The sequence below is a fragment of the Castor canadensis genome, chromosome 16 (genome assembly GCF_047511655.1).
Source record: "Castor canadensis chromosome 16, mCasCan1.hap1v2, whole genome shotgun sequence".
In the NCBI taxonomy this organism is placed as follows: Eukaryota; Metazoa; Chordata; class Mammalia; order Rodentia; family Castoridae; genus Castor; species Castor canadensis.
The window spans coordinates 18,826,499-18,842,986 of record NC_133401.1 but is presented as its reverse complement, the minus strand read 5'-3'; the positions used below and the strand labels follow the sequence as shown (position 1 = coordinate 18,842,986).

At 42.2% G+C, this 16,488-nt stretch overlaps 1 protein-coding gene across 1 annotated transcript in view; it reads left to right on the top strand.

Moving 5' to 3' along the window:
- LOC109697579 (cytosolic phospholipase A2 gamma-like) overlaps positions 1–16,488 on the top strand; it is a 42,825-nt gene that overhangs the window by 17,379 nt on the left and 8,958 nt on the right. The window contains exons 6-9 of the mRNA XM_074057354.1: positions 808–950; positions 2,081–2,390; positions 10,909–11,072; positions 14,847–15,018. Of these exons, the coding sequence (XP_073913455.1) occupies positions 808–950; positions 2,081–2,390; positions 10,909–11,072; positions 14,847–15,018 (789 nt within the window). The remainder of the gene's footprint in view (positions 1–807; positions 951–2,080; positions 2,391–10,908; positions 11,073–14,846; positions 15,019–16,488) is intronic.

Sequence of the window (16,488 nt, the reverse complement as noted above, 5' to 3'; positions counted from 1 at the left end):
TTTTTGAGAGGCATATTTTTACAATATTAAGAGCACCATCATGCCAGCTTATCATCTAGATAATTTTTGTCCTGGTTAGGATCAAGCCACAATCCTCCCTATGTCCACCTCAAATTATAAGGGATTACAGATGTGAACCACCATGCCTGGCTGACTTTTTATTATCTTGAATCTGCTTGATCAAAATTTCATGTGACAAATCCATGAATGAGGCTGGCGAATTGTATTTGTCTTAGGATACGACATGAGATGGTTATATTTGGGGATGGCCTGTGCATGCTGGTTGCTTCAAGGTTTTCCATAAAGGGAAGAGTAGTGGTAAAGAGCATGGGATTGTATCCCAGCCCACTTCCCAGCTGTGTATACTCCAGCAAATGACTTAAGTTCTCTGTGCTTCTGTTTTCCTCATCTGTGTAGTGAGAATAATCTTACCCTCTCCTTGGAATATGGTAAATGTAGAGCAGAATTGCTGTGAAGTCCTCAAAAGTGGGCCTACATGTGATGAACACTCAGTATTTTGAGCAGAATTGTCAACGAGATGAGAGAGAGCTGAGTACCCTGTAATTGGTGGGCATGGATTAAAGTTAGCCAGAGGAGTGCTGAGAACTGAACTCTGAGCAGTACCACTGTCTAAAGTCTGAAGAGAGACAGAGTAGAGAGCATAAGTAGAAGAAAACTAGGCAGTGTTGGGCACGCCAACAGGCAAGGGACAGGGACAGCTTCCTCAGAAGCCCTGTCAGGATAGGAGGAGCTGCTGGGGTGTCAGGAAAGATGAGACAGAGTGGGCTGGGTGATGGTTCTTGGCAGATGGGAAGACCAGTCAGAAGTCAACATCTGAGTTTCTTGGAGTAGATGAGCATGGTGAGCCTGAATACAGGAAATTGGCCATGATGATCCAGAATTGGAGCAATGCCTCCCAGAAGGAGCAAGGCCTGATACTGGAAACCCTGGTGTGTCACTTCACAGGGCAAGCAAGCACGATGGACCTATCCACAGCTTTGAGTGTGTCCAAGTGTAAGTGCCATTGCCATTGACCTTCTCGCTTCCCTCACTCTCCCCACCCTCTGTAGGTCATCCTGCACAGGGCACTTACCAAGGGTGACCATGTTTTCCATGTATGGCATTCTTCTTTCCAGGATGTCCTGAGCTGTTAATAAGGCATAAGCATGTGTTTGCAGGAGGTGGGGGTGTTCACTGAGGGACATGACAGAGCAAATCAACATCTAGACTAGTGTTTGATGAAGTAACTGGTTACCATGGCACACACAATACAAACCAGTGTATCAAAACACATGCTAAGGACACTCTCATTTATTCCTCATCAGTCTATATGCGATAGGTTTTCTGGTTGTACAGATGAGAACAGAGATGTGAAGTAACTGTTCAAGATTACACAGCTCATAATTGTCCAATTCAAGTCCATAGCCAGCCATAGCCTTTCCTCCCTAATTGATTTGCTTTCTTGCCACTCTGCCTATCATTGAGAGAAATGACCGGAGCTAGAAACCAGAGATGAAGAGACGACCTAAGGGGAGGGGAGGGCGCTGTGGTTCCAGGGTGGAGAAGTTGTATGAAGAACTAGTGGTGAGGCCAAAGGGAACAGAAACTCGGAAAAGAAATTAGAACACAGAGTTGATTGGTCTTCGCCATAGTCCAATGTGACGGGTGAGGAAGGAACAGGATTCTGGGATAATGACTAGATTATTCCGAGAGTGACTTGGAGGCCACTTGGACTGAGGATAGGAATATAGAGAATAGGCCAGGAACAAGTTCTTGAAAATTCCAGGCCTTACAGAGAACAAGGTTGTTCCCCAGATAACCAAATGATCATATAGTCACACCCAAACCACCCAAAATGTCACTTACAGCCCAAGAACAGGGGCCTAAAGTGGCAGCCAGACCACTATGGCCCTGGTTATTGCCTATTCCCAGCTCACTGTACGAGTCTGTTCAGGATGCCGTGACACAGTGTCACATACTAGGCAGCCCCAATAAGAGACAAGGGTTTTGATTTCCAGACGCTAAAGTACAAGGTAAAGGTTGACTTCTCCAGATGCCTGTCTTCTTGGCCTGCAGCTAGACACCATGCTGCGTGCCTGTCCTCCTCATCAATACAGACACAAGTGCCATTGGATCAGGGTCCCACGCTCATAGCTCATTTTCGTCCCTGAAAGCCCTGTGTCCACATGCAGTCATGCTGCGTGTGAGGGGCTTCACCATCGGACTTAAAGGAATGGGGACACATTTCATCCCACAAGACTCACCTTCAACTTGTCAATTTTTCCCTCTAGCAACAATCTGGGACATTTTAGCCTTTCTGGCTAAAACTGTAAAGTGCATTTGGAACTGGGAATGGGGGACCATTCACAACTTCCTGCATCAACACCATGGTGAGAAAGCTCCACTTTCTGTTTCTCTCACCCCTCATCGAGTCAGGAGTGGGGAGACAAGGGACATGAAGTGATCTCAGATCATCCCTTCCCCAGAACTGCAGAGGTGGAGGTGGCAGCAAAGCTACCACAGGTCTCATGGAAGAACTCCCTGTAGGTGGAGGGTCCCAGTGAAAGATATGTGCCCTCACTAGTATCAGTGGTAGGTACTGAGAAAGACCCAACCCCTAAAAAATGTGGGTAGTTTTCTGAAGCTCACAAAACATCTTAATTCTTTGTTGGCCAGTCCTTGGATCTCTTTCACATGAATTTTATTTTCATTTGCTGACCTTCTTCATCTTGGTAGAAGTAGCCTCTAGAATACTCTAAGACCCTTTTGTAATCTCCATAAGCTTCTGTCTTCATAGCCAATGAACACCCCCTCCCAATGCCATACTGCTCCCTATACATTTGAAATGTCCACAGAGTTTCAATAGAAAACTACCAGGGACATCTGTGTCCTTGTGCAAATTGATAAAAAGTCCATCCCCTACTAAAGGGGAGTTCCAAATGTGCCCAAATTTTCAGCGCTGGGCTTGGCTTGAAAAGTTCTATTAGTCTGTTCTCAATTGTTACAGCAAAATACCCAAGGCTGGTTACTCTCTAAAGAAAAGAGATTTCTTTTTTTTTTTTTTACTTTTCATGACTTTATTCATCAGTTTGGACCACCTGAGGTCATGTGGCTCCAGTCTTCTCATTGTGGAGAGTTGAATCTCTAACTTCTTGGATTATTGCAATAAGGAGGAAACACCACATAAGGCAATGCCAAAAAGCCTAAATCATTATACTTTTTTCTTTTTTCTTAAAAGAGCTTTTTTTTTTATTCATATGTGCATACAAGGCTTGGTTCATTTCTCTCCCCTGCCCCCACCCCCTCACTTACCACCCACTCCGCCCCCTCCCTCTCCCCCCCCAAATACCCAGCAGAAACTATTTTGCCCTTATTTCTAATTTTGTTGTAGAGAGAGTATAAGCAATAATAGGAAGGAACAAAGGTTTTTGCTGGTTGAGATAAGGATAGCTATACAGGGCATTGACTCACATTGATTTCCTGTGCGTGTGTGTTACCTTCTAGGTTAATACTTCTTGAACTAACCTTTTCTCTAGTACCTGTTCCCCTTTTCCTATTGGCCTCAGTTGCTTTAAGGTATCTGCTTTAGTTTCTCTGCGTTGAGGGCAACAAATGCTAGCTAATTTTTTAGGTGTCTTACCTATCCTCACCCCTCCCTTGTGTGCTCTCGCTTTTATCATGTGCTCATAGTCCAATCCCCTTGTTGTGTTTACCCTTGATCTAATGTCCACATATGAGGGAGAACATACGATTTTTGGTCTTTTGGACCAGGCTAACTTCACTCAGAATGATGTTCTCCAATTCCATCCATTTACCAGTGAATGATAACATTTCGTTCTTCTTCATGGCTGCATAGAATTCCATTGTGTATAGATACCACATTTTCTTAATCCATTCGTCAGTGCTGGGGCATCTTGGCTGTTTCCATAACTTGGCTATTGTGAACAGTGCCGCAATAAACATGGGTGTGCAGGTGCCTCTGGAGTAACCTGTGTCACAGTCTTTTGGGTATATCCCCAAGAGTGGTATTGCTGGATCAAATGGTAGATCGATGTCTAGCTTTTTAAGTAGCCTCCAAATTTTTTTCCAGAGTGGTTGTACTAGTCTACATTCCCACCAACAGTGTAAGAGGGTTCCTTTTTCCCCGCATCCTCGCCAACACCTGTTGGTGGTGGTGTTGCTGATGATGGCTATTCTAACAAGGATGAGGTGGAATCTTAGCCTGATTTTAATTTGCATTTCCTTTATTGCTAGAGATGGTGAGCATTTTTTCATGTGTTTTCTGGCCATTTGAATTTCTTCCTTTGAGAAAGTTCTGTTTAGTTCACTTGCCCATTTCTTTATTGGTTCATTAGTTTTGGGAGAATTTAGTTTTTTAAGTTCCCTATATATTCTGGTTATCAGTCCTTTGTCTGATGCATAGTTGGCAAATATTTTCTCCCACTCTGTGGGTGTTCTCTTCAGTTTAGAGACCATTTCTTTTGATGAACAGAAGCTTTTTAGTTTTATGAGGTCCCATTTATCTATGCTATCTCTTAGTTGCTGTGCTGCTGGGGTTTCATTGAGAAAGTTCTTACCTATACCTACTAACTCCAGAGTATTTCCTACTCTTTCTTGTATCAACTTAAGAGTTTGGGGTCTGATATTAAGATCTTTGATCCATTTTGAGTTAATCTTGGTATAGGGTGATATACATGGATCAAGTTTCAGTTTTTTGCAGACTGCTAACCAGTTTTCCCAGCAGTTTTTGTTGAAGAGGCTGCTATTTCTCCATCGTATATTTTTAGCTCCTTTGTCAAAGATAAGTTGGTTATAGCTGTGTGGCTTCATATCTGGGTCCTCTATTCTGTTCCACTGGTCTTCATGTCTGTTTTTGTGCCAGTACCATGCTGTTTTTATTGTTATTGCTTTGTAATATAGTTTGAAGTCAGGTATTGTGATACCTCCTGCATTGTTCTTTTGACTGAGTATTGCCTTGGCTATTCGTGGCCTCTTGTGTTTCCATATAAATTTAACAGTAGATTTTTCAATCTCTTTAATGAATGTCATTGGAATTTTGATGGGAATTGCATTAAACATGTAGATTACTTTTGGGAGTATCGACATTTTTACAATGTTCATTCTACCAATGCATTAGCATGGGAGATCTCTCCACTTTCTATAGTCTTCCTCAATCTCTTTCTTCAGAAGTGTATAGTTTTCCTTGTAGAGGTCTTTCACATCTTTTGTTAGGTTTACACCTAGGTATTTGATTTTGTTTGAGGCTATTGTAAATGGAATTGTTTTCATACATTCTTTTTCCGTTTGCTCATTGTAGTAGTGTATAGAAATGCTAATGATTTTTCTATGTTGATTTTATATCCTGCTACCTTGCTGTAGCTATTGATGATGTCTAGAAGCTTCTGAGTAGAGTTCCTTGGGTCTTTAAGGTATAGGATCATGTCATCTGCAAATAGGGATATTTTGACAGTTTCTTTACCTATTTGTATTCCTTTTATTCCTTCTTCTTGCCTAATTGCTCTGGCTAGGAATTCCAGTACTATGTTGAATAGGAGTGGAGATAGTTGTCATCCTTGTCTGGTTCCTGATTTTAGAGGGAATGGTTTCAGTTTTTCTCCATTAAGTATAATGCTGGCTGTAGGTTTGTCATATATAGCTTTTTATATTGTTGAGGAACTTTCCTTCTATTCCTAGTTTTCTTAGAGCTTTTACCATGAAATGATGTTGGATCTTATCAAAGGCTTTTTCTGCATCTATTGAGATGATCAAGTGGTTTTTGTCTTTGCTTCTGTTAATGTGGTTTATTACATTTATTGATTTTCGTATGTTGAACCACCCCTGCATCCCTGGGATGAAGCCTACTTGGTCGTGGTGAATAATCTTTTTGATGTGTTGCTGAATTCGGTTTGCCATTATTTTGTTGAGGATTTTTGAGTAAATGTTCATTAAGGAGATTGGCCTATAGTTCTCCTTTGTGGAGGTGTCTCTGCCTGGTTTTGGGACAAGTGTAATACTGGCTTCATAAAATGTGTTTGTCAGTTTTCCTTCCCTTTCTATTTCGTGGAACAGTTTAAGGAGGGTTGGTATCAGTTCTTCTTTAAAGGTCTGATAGAATTCAGCAGAGAATCCATCAGGTCCTGGACTTTTCTTTTTGGGGAGACTCTTGATTGCTGCTTCAATTTCATTTTGTGTTATAGTTCTATTCAGGTGATTAATTTCCTCTTGGTTCAGTTTTGGATGATCATATGTATCTAGAAATCTGTCCATTTCTTTTAGATTTTCAAATTTATTTGAATATAGGTTCTCAAAGTAGTCTCTGATGATTTCCTGGACTTCCATGGTGTTTGTTGTTATCTCCCCTTTTGCATTCCTAATTCTACTAAATTGGGTTTTTTCTCTCCTCATTTTAGTCAGGTTTGCCAGGGGTCTATCGATCTTGTTTATTTTTTCAAAGAACCAACTTTTTGTTTCATTAATTCTTTGTATGGTTTTGTTGGTTTCTATTTCATTGATTTCAGCTCTTATTTTTATTATTTCTCTCCTTCTATTTGTTTTGGGATTTGCTTGTTCTTGTTTTTCTAGGAGTTTGAGATGTATCATTAGGTCATTGATTTGGGATCTTTCAATCTTTTTAATATATGCACTCATGGCTATAAACTTTCCTCTCAAGACTGCCTTAGCTGTGTCCCATAGGTTCCGGTAGGTTGTGTTTTCATTTTCATTGACTTCCAGGAACTTTTTAATTTCCTCTTTTATTGCATCGATGATCCACTCTTCATTAAGTAATGAGTTATTTAGTTTCCAGCTGTTTGCATGTTTTTTGTCTTTACTTTTGTTGTTGAGTTCTACTTTTACTGCATTGTGGTCAATAGTATGCACGGTATTATTTCTATTTTCTTATATTTGCTGAGGCTTGCTTTGTGCCCTAGGATATGATCTATTTTGGAGAAGGTTCCATGGGCTGCTGAGAAGAATGTATATTGTGTACAGGTTGGATGAAATGTTCTGTAGACATCTACTAGGTCCATTTGATCTATTGCATATTTTAGATCTTGGATTTCTTTATTGATTTTTCGTTTGGATGACCTATCTATTGATGATAATGGAGTGTTAAAGTCTCCCACAACCACTGTGTTGGCGTTTATATATGCTTTTAGGTCTTTCAGGGTATGTTTGCTGAAATTGTTGACATTGGGTGAGTACAGATTGATGATTATTATTTCCTTTTGGTCTATTTCCCCTTTTATTAGTATGGAATGTCCTTCTTTATCTCGTTTGATCAATGTAGGTTTGAAGTCTACTTTGTCAGAGATAAGTATTGCTACTCCTGCCTGTTTTCGGGGGCCATTGGCTTGGTAAATCTTCTTCCAGCCTTTCATCCTAAGCATATGCTTATTTCTGTCGGTGAGATGAGTCTCCTGTAAGCAACAAATTGTTCGATCTTCTTTTTTAATCCATTTTGTCAAATGGTGTCTTTTGATGGGTGAATTAAGTCCATTAACATTAAGCTTAGTACTGATAGGTATGTGGTGATTCCTGCCATTTAGTTGTCTTAGTTGTTTGAAGGTTTGATTGTGTGTACCTAACTTGATGTTACTCTCTACTGTCTTGCTTTTTCTTTTCCTGTGGTTTGGTGCTGCCTGTCTTTTCATGGTTAAGTTGTGTGTCACTTTCTGTGTGCAGAATCCCTTGCAGAATCTTTTGTAGTGTTGGCTTTGTGGTCACATATTGTTTTAGTTTCTGCTTATCATGGAAGACTTTTATTGCTCCATCTATTTTGAATGATAGCTTTGCTGTGTAGAGTATCCTGGGGTTGAAGTTATTTTCATTCAGTGCCCGGAAGATCTCACCCCACGCTGTTCTTGCTTTTAATGTTTCTGTTGAGAAGTCTGCTGTGATTTTGGTGGGTTTACCTTTGTATGTTACTTGTTTTTTCTCTCTTACAGCCTTCAATATTCTTTCCTTAGTTTCTGAACTTGTTGTTTTAATGATGATATGTCGTGGAGTAGTTCTATTTTGATCTGGTCTGTGTGGTGTCCTGGAGGCCCTTTGCATCTGTATGGGAATATCTTTCTCTAGATTTGGGAAATTTTCTGTTATTATTTTGTTGAATATATTACGCATTCCCTTCGCTTGCACCTCTTCTCCTTCTTCGATGCCCATGATTCTCAAGTTTGGTCTTTTGATGGAGTCAGTGAGTTCTTGCATTTTCTTTTCATAGGTCTTGAGTTGTTTAATTAACAGATCTTCGGTTTTTCCTTTAATTACCATTTCATCTTCAAGTTCTGAGATTCTGTCTTCTGTTTGTTCTATTCTGCTGGATTGGCCTTCCGTTTTGTTTTGCAGTTCTGTTTCGTTCTTTTTTCTGAGGTTTTCCATATCCTGGCAGTTTTCCTCTTTAATGTTGTCTATTTTTGTCCTGAGTTCATTTATCCATTTATTCATTGTGTTCTCTCTTTCGCTTTGGTGTTTATACAGTGCTTCTATGGTTTCCTTTATTTCTTCTTTTGCTTTTTCAAATTCTCTATTTTTATTGTCTTGGAATTTCTTGAGTGTCTCCTGTACATTTTGGTTGACCCTATCCAGTATCATCTCTATAAAATTCTCATTGAGTATGTCTTCTTTTAAATTATTCTTGTGGGCTTCATTGGGTCCTTTGGCATAGTTTATCTTCATTTTGTTGGAGTCTGGATCTGAGTTTCTGTTCTCTTCATTCCCCTCTGGTTCCTGTACTAATTTTTTGCTGTGGGGAAACTGGTTTCCCTGTTTTTTCTGTCTTCCCGTCATTGTCCTTGGTGTTGTTACTGTCCCTGTACTGTGTGCAATTAAGTATTTTCTAGCTTGTAATAATAACAGTGGTAATATTTAGAATGGAAGGTTGTGCTGAGATGGAAAGCAAGAAGTTAAAGAAAAGGGGAAAACAAATATACAGTCAAGAGGGAGAAAGCAGAACAAGGTATCAGACAAGAGAGTTTCAAATGTATAAACAGGGAGTGTTAGTGTACTAATCGACAGTAAGCTGAACAGACATTAGAGAGACAGAGACAGGATTGAAAATCAAAGATAAAAAAATAAAAAATAAGTAAATGAAAGAAATAGCTATATATAAAAATGAATTAAAATAAAATGGAAAATAGAAAATTAAAAAAAAAAAACCAAAAAACTTCCAAGTTTATATGCAATGCAGTTTCAGTCTTAATAATTTGGGTGTCCGTCTCAAACTGCAGTCCTGGAGTTGTTGCCTCAGATGTTGTTCTGTAGTTGTCTCATCAAAGGGGATGCATAAAGTAGAACAAAACTACACACTCACACACACACACACACACACACACACAAAAGCCCCACCAAGTGTCCCAAGTTCAAATGCAATACAGTTTCAGTTAGTTTTTCGGCTTGCAGGTATAATTCAGTTGTTCTCTCATCAAAGGTAGGGAGAAAAAGAAAAAAAAAGGGTCTGGAGACCGTTCTGAGAGTGGTATCTGCAACTGTGGCTTGCCTGCCCACTGCTGGCAGCCTGCTGTAGCTGGTGGCATTATTTATGCAGCTCTCTGGGGTGAACTTAGCACTCACCTGGTCCCACAGGCTTTGTTGCTCAGATTTCTCCTGTGTGTGAGCCTCTGCAACAAGCTTTCCCCTTTCCAAGCACTGGGAAAGGTGACACTGCCCCCGCGTTGTCAGGCCTGCGTGTTTATTTACAGTTCATGTGGGAGGTGGGTCTTCCCCCCTCTCCTGTACAATTTTCCTCCCACCGCCACTTTTACAGGCTTTCCTGCTCCTGATTACTGGGCGGTGCTGCTGCTCCTGCCAGCCGCCATGTTTGTTTACAGCTCATGTGGGAAATGGGTCTTCCCTCCTCTCCTGTGGTGTTTTCCTCCCTCCACCACTCTCACAAGCTTCCCTGCTCCTGGTTGCTGGATGCGCACCCCGCTCCTGCCAGAGGCTCTCCGGCCGGCCCGGCTTGTTTATTTACAGTCCCGGGAAGGCTTCCGTTCCCCCAATCTTCAGCGCTCAGGGCGTCCCACCCTCTTTCCAGCGTGTCTTAATTGTTCTTATTGCTTATTACTCAGTTTCTCTTTTTTCTCCAGGTGGAGATCAGTCTGTCCAGGGGGCTATGCTACTCTGGCACAGGCTTGTCTGTGGGAGAGCCGCAGTACCGCGAAGCTCACCTGGTCCGCGTCTTCCCAGTGGGTGCCGGCCACTGGCGACCCAGGGGCCCTCCTCGTTTCTCCGATTAACATGAAGTGGAGATTCTCTGCGCCGGCTGGAGGTGTGGAGGGGTCAAAGTTATGCCTTTTCTCAGTGATTATGCCTGCAAAGTGTGTCTCCAGCGTCTCTCCAAGATTTCACTATAGGAGGCTCGCTTTCTGCTTCCTACCTCTAGCCGCCATCTTGGAATCCTCAAGAGGTTTCTTTAACTCATAGTTTTAGAGTCTGAAAGTCTAAGTTCAGGCCACCCCATCTGTCCAGCCTCTGCTGAGGGCCTCCTTGGGTACATCATAATGTTGCAGAGAGAAGATACGAAGCATCCATATGCAGAAGGGGCACAGTAGAGGGGTGACCTCACTTTATAGCAACTCAGCATCTCAGGAACTAATCCACTGCATGAGACCAATCTGAGTTCCTTCCCATGGAGGCCCATGATGTACCACCTTCCACAAGGCTCCATCTCTTAAAGGTTCCACCAGTACACAGGGCACCTAGCTTCCAGCACTTCACCATTTGGGGAACACCCTCAAACCACAGTGCATGTGCACATCAGTAATACCTCAGTCCCCACTCACCTCTCTGTGCTGTTTAGTGCAGGCCCGAAATGTATAGCTGTGTTTGCACACAAGCTGTTTGTCCATCCATTCTCACTCTGATCTCAGTGTAGACTGGCAAGTTCAGGATCATTGTGTCTCTTCCTAGGCTCCAATGTTTGCATCACAGATGAGGATATGTGCAGCCGAAAACTCCTCCATCTGGTGGACGCCGGACTTGCCATCAACAGTCCCTACCCACTTCTTCTGCCCCCTGCATGGGAAGTTCAGCTCATCCTCTCCTTTGACTTCAGCGATGGGGACCCTTTTGAGGTAACTGAGAAGGGTCTTGGGGAGGGGGTGGGACTGGGTGGAAGTGGGGCTCCATGGGAAGGAACTCAAAGCCCTGCTAGGAAGTGGGCAATGGGGAGGTGCTGGCTGGTGGCCCAGAAAGCAAAGCCATTGACTCTGAGTCTTGAAGTGTGCACAGTCTGTCAACATCTAACACGCCTCTGACCTAAATCCAGCCAGGACCTTCCAGGACCACCTTCTGGATTCTGCTTCCCCACCCAGACCACTTTGGCTTCAACAGTTTGCTCTTTGCCTGTGTGGTGCCTTCTCCTCATGTGCACATCTTGAGCCATGAGGCTGCTTTTTCCTACTTGCCTTGGCCTCCTGAGATCTGGTGCATAGAGGGAGGGAGAGTAAACACAGAACATGAGTTATGTTCATAGCTGGCACCTTCAGGAAACAATAGCTACTTTTCTCAACTGCTCTGATCAGTTGTAACCAAGTTCACAGCCTGCTGTGCCATTTACCAGCAATTCATTTCACTTCTGTTCATGTTGATTTTCTCAACTCTAAAAATGTAGCTCAAGCTAGACATAGAGGTTCAAGCCTATAATCATAGCTACCATGGTGGAGAGATTGTGAAAATCATGGTTCAAGGCCCCCTGGCAAAAAAGTTCATGAAACCTGATCTCAACCAATGGCTGGGCATTGTGGTCCTCAGCTGTGATCTTAGCTATGCAGGAAGTGTGAATAAGAGGATCACCATTCAGGCTTGCCTCTGAATAAAGCATGACCATATTTCAAAAATAACCAAAAACACCAAGGTTTAGCGGCATGGTTCAAATGGTAGAGCATCTCCTCAGAAGTGCAAGATCCTGAATTCAAACTCCAGTACTGACAAAAACATTAATAAATGAATGAAGTAGTTCAAACTAGCTCATCCAGGAGTTGTTATAGATCACATTTAAAGTCGTTAATGCTCATAAAGTACTTAGCACAGTACTGCCACTTAGCATGGGGTTTATAAATAGTATCTTTTAAAAACATACACAATGTATAATGAATGATCTGATCATGCTTACCTTAACAATGAAACATGTTCTGAGATATGCATTTTTATAATTAGTAAGAAATTGTTAATGTTATTTATTATTGGTACATTATGGACTAGATATGTCGAGAGAGACTCAAAGAAAATACAGAATATTCTGGTCAGTTAGGAGGGCTAAAAATAAACTCATTATCAGTATCAGTGTGGGGAAAATGAGAACACCCAGACTCCATTTGTAGTACACTATAATGGTGTAATTTGGGGGGAATTTCTCTTAGTTTATATTTTAAATTTTTGTTATGGAAATTTCAAAAACACATAAAAGTTGAGAGAATATCAGGAAGCTTCTATGTAACCATTAGCCAGTTTCCAAAATCAGAATCTTACAGCCAATCTCATTTCCTATACACCACATGCAATAACTTACATTCCCAATTATTTTGGAAAATCTCATATGATTTCAGGTACAAATATTTTAATATTATATCCAAAAGTTGAGCATTCCTTTAAAGTATTGTTACAATACCATTATCACATCTAAAATTCTAAGAGTAGTGAGAAATGCATTGTAATGTGATTCTAACATCACACCAGCACTATATAGTGTCCTTACAGGTGACCCTGGACAGTCCAGATTAATCACTGCTGCTGGCATAACATGGCAGTCTGTTTTACAGTATAACTTGTGTAAGTAGAAGTACACACCAAATAAATATGAAAAGCATAATTTCATACCTAAACCAATAATATAATCAATTATTCTCCTTGTCAATTGTTACACACTGTACATAACTGTATGTGATTTTTTTTTTGCAGTAGTGGTGTTTGAACTCAGGGCCTTGTGCTTGCTAGGCAGACACTCTACCTCTTGAACCACAATTGTAGCCCTTTTTGTTTCAGTTATTCTTCAGATAGAGTCTCATTTTTTTTCCTGTTTCTGACCTTGAACCATGATCCTGCTACCTGTACCTCCCACATAGCTGGAGGACAGGTGTGCACTGTCCCACCACATCCTGCTTTTTTGTTCACAAGGGGTCTCATTAACATTTGCCCACACTGTCCTCAAATGGCAATCCTCTTGATCTCCATCTCCCAAGTAGCTGGGATTAAGGTGAGAGCCACTAACCTTGTAGTCACTATTCGTTTGTACAACTGGTAGACCAGCAAATTTGACTACACCAGCATCACTATAAGCATTTGTGTGATGCAGTGCACTAAAACATGGTGACAGCTATGACATCATTAGGTAATAGGTATTTTTCAGTTCTATTATAATCTTATGTGATCACTTCTCATATATGCAGTCTTTCATCAACCAAACCCTGGTTACTTTACCATTAATACTTGTAAAGTACTTAGCACAGCAACGGCCACTTAGAACAGTTTCTATATATTTTCTTTAGACATCTGCATACCTGCATAATATTCCATTGCATGAATTAGGTAATTATATACCAATGTGTAATATATATACAATGATCATGATAAAGCAGATCTCTTACATTTATGTGAGAAATAATGTATTTTTATATGCACACACATTTAAACAGACATTTCTGATATGATATGAGATATCCACCTTTATTTTCATTACCATTGATCACCTTCTCCTTGTCTACCCTCTCTTCCTGCATCTTCAGATCTGGAATACTCAGGTTTTCTGGTTCTAGGATTTCTGCTGAAGTGAAGATTCCAAGGCAGTGTGACAAAGGGAGTCACAATCTTTGCCACGTGACCGTGAGCAGTCAGTTTGACCTCCGGGCCTCAGATTTCTCATCCTCAAAACTGGTGTACCATCATCAGAATCTAGAGATGCTCTTTTAGTGCCTGGTCTATAGTTGGTGTTCAGTGATGGTGATGATGCTTTTGAGGTTGATGATAAAAGGGACAAGGTCACATGATGATAATAAAAACAGTGGCATTTATTAAGGTGAAACATTAGAGAAGACTATGTAGACCTGTGCTGTCCAGTACATATGGCAGATAGCCACAGGAGACATTGAGCATTTAAAATGTGCCCAGGCCACGTTGACATGTGCTGTGAGTGTAAAACATACCCCAGATTTTAAAGACCAAGAGTAGATAAAGAATATAACAGAAATCATTTATCATTTTTATTTGGATCATCTATACATGTGATATTTTCAGTTAACAGAAATTTATTTGTTATTGCTGTCTTTCTGACAATCTTAGGGATTGAACTTAGGGCCTTGAGTTTGGTATGCAGACTGTCTACCACTTAGGCCATGTCTCCAGGTCTTTTATTTTTTTGCTTTAGCTGTTTTTCAAATAAGATCTTGCCTTTTTTTTGGCAATACTGAGGTTTGAACTCAGGGCGTACACCTTCAGCCACTGTACCAACCCTTTTATGACATGGGTTTTTTGAAATAGGTTCTCACAAACTATTTGCCTAGGCTGGCTTCCAACCATGATCCTCCTGATCTCTGCCTCCTGAGTAGCTAGGATTACAGGCATTAGCCACTGGTGCCTGGCAGAATCTCCCATTTTTGCCTGGGGCTGCTCTTGAACTGCAATCCTCCTACCTGTGCCTCCCAAGTAGCTGGGATGATGGATGACAGATATGAGCCACTACTGCCAGCTTGTTCTTTGTGATAAGCTCTCATTAATTGTTTTACCAGGATGGCATTCAATCAAGATCTTGTCTGCACTGACCCATAGTCTGTGGCGTTTTGGGCCCTGTGCTGCAGGCCTGAGGGGGTCTTCAGGACAGTTACTCAGACAGGACCCCTTTTCCTACTTTTCAGACTATCACAACTACAGCTGACTACTGCCACCACCATAAAATCCCCTTCCCCCTGGTGAAAGAGGCTGACCTAAAGGAGTGGGCTGAAGCCCCTACCAGCTGCTATATCCTGAAAGGGGAAAGTGGACCCATGGTGATGCATTTCCCCCTGTTTAACAAAGACAACTGCAGAGGTAGGTGTTAGGTCTATGCAGATGGGAAGGCCAAATTGAAGCCAAATAATGAAGCAAATAGGCTTAAAGCAAGCTATTGAGAGCACGCTCTTGGGCGAGGTTCACCGTCCCCAAAGAGTAGGGCTGGAGAAGTTGCACCCAAGAAATGGCAACCCAGTTTTTATAGCCTGGGTGAAGTCAAGAGCTTAAGAAATTATGGTCATCGGGATTGGTCGAGGTTTCATGAGGAGGAGCTCAGGGTAATATGGTCTGTAAGATAGGTCAGGACCCATTGCCCACCAGCGGGAGTTGCCATGGTAATTGGAGGGGAAGAGGAAGGAGGAGGGTGAAACGGAAAGTCTCTAATTGCCATGCGTGGGAGTTGCCATGGTAACCATGAAAGGAAGGAGGGGATGGAGTGGAAAGTTGTGTGGAAAGTCCCTGATCACCATGGGGTGGCTCCCCACCGGCCAAACATCCCAGACTCTTTGGTATAGGGGTGCAGAATCAGTTCTGGCTACTTTCTGCTGAAAGGGGCCAAAGTTAGGGTATAGGGATGTCTTGGGCCAGTTGACTGGTGTAGCCAGACCCCATGGGGAGGAGCTGGTAGTCATGAACCTGGAGCATCATCTGGTTGAAGGTTACCTGAGTTGATTGACGTAGGCAGTTCTGGAAAAATCGAAAGAGAAAGGGTGCCAGAAGCAGAAAGAGGCAAATAATTATTAGGGGTCCAAACAGTGGGGTGAGAATGTTAAACAGGGCTGAATTCCACCAGCCAGGGGTGTCTGTTGAGGCAATATTGTAGCAGCATATCTCTGGACACGAGTTTCCACCAGGCCTGACTCGTTAATATAGTAGCAGCACTCTTCCCGAAGAAAGAAGCAAGTTCCCCCTTTATCTGCTGTGAGAAGGTCCAAAGCATGGCAGTTCTGTATGGTTACCTGAGCTAGGGAGGTTATCTGTCTTTGAAGAGAGGCAAGGGATGTTGCTGAGTCCTCAAAGCCTGTCAGAACCTGTTGAGAGAGCCTTTGGGTCTTGATCATTGAGTGAGCCAGGGCACTGGAGCTGAAACCGGTAGCCGCCACTGAGGCTGCCAAAGATATGCCCACAAGGACAGGCAAGAAGACAGCCCTCCTGGTCCTATGTGGAGGTGAGGTCTGGGTCCCTGATGTAAGGCCTATGAGTTGGAAGAATTCTCCTTTTCCATACATAGTAAGCTGGGGAACCATAGAGACAGGTAAGCAGAGCTGGGAAGTTAGGGCCTGTTGGGTAAGATTTTTTGAAAGTGTGCCTTTACACCAAAAGAAGCCTCCTGGAGGGGCCCAGAGGGAATCTGATATGGTAGAGTTAGTGGTGTTACATATTTGGCCAGGATCAGAGTAGCAGAAGGGCAATTGTAGGGACAGAGGATCTCTATATAGGAGGGCTCCCACAATGGGGGCAGGCGGAGGTGTGGAGGCTGACCCATTTGATGGGAATGGCCCAGGTAAA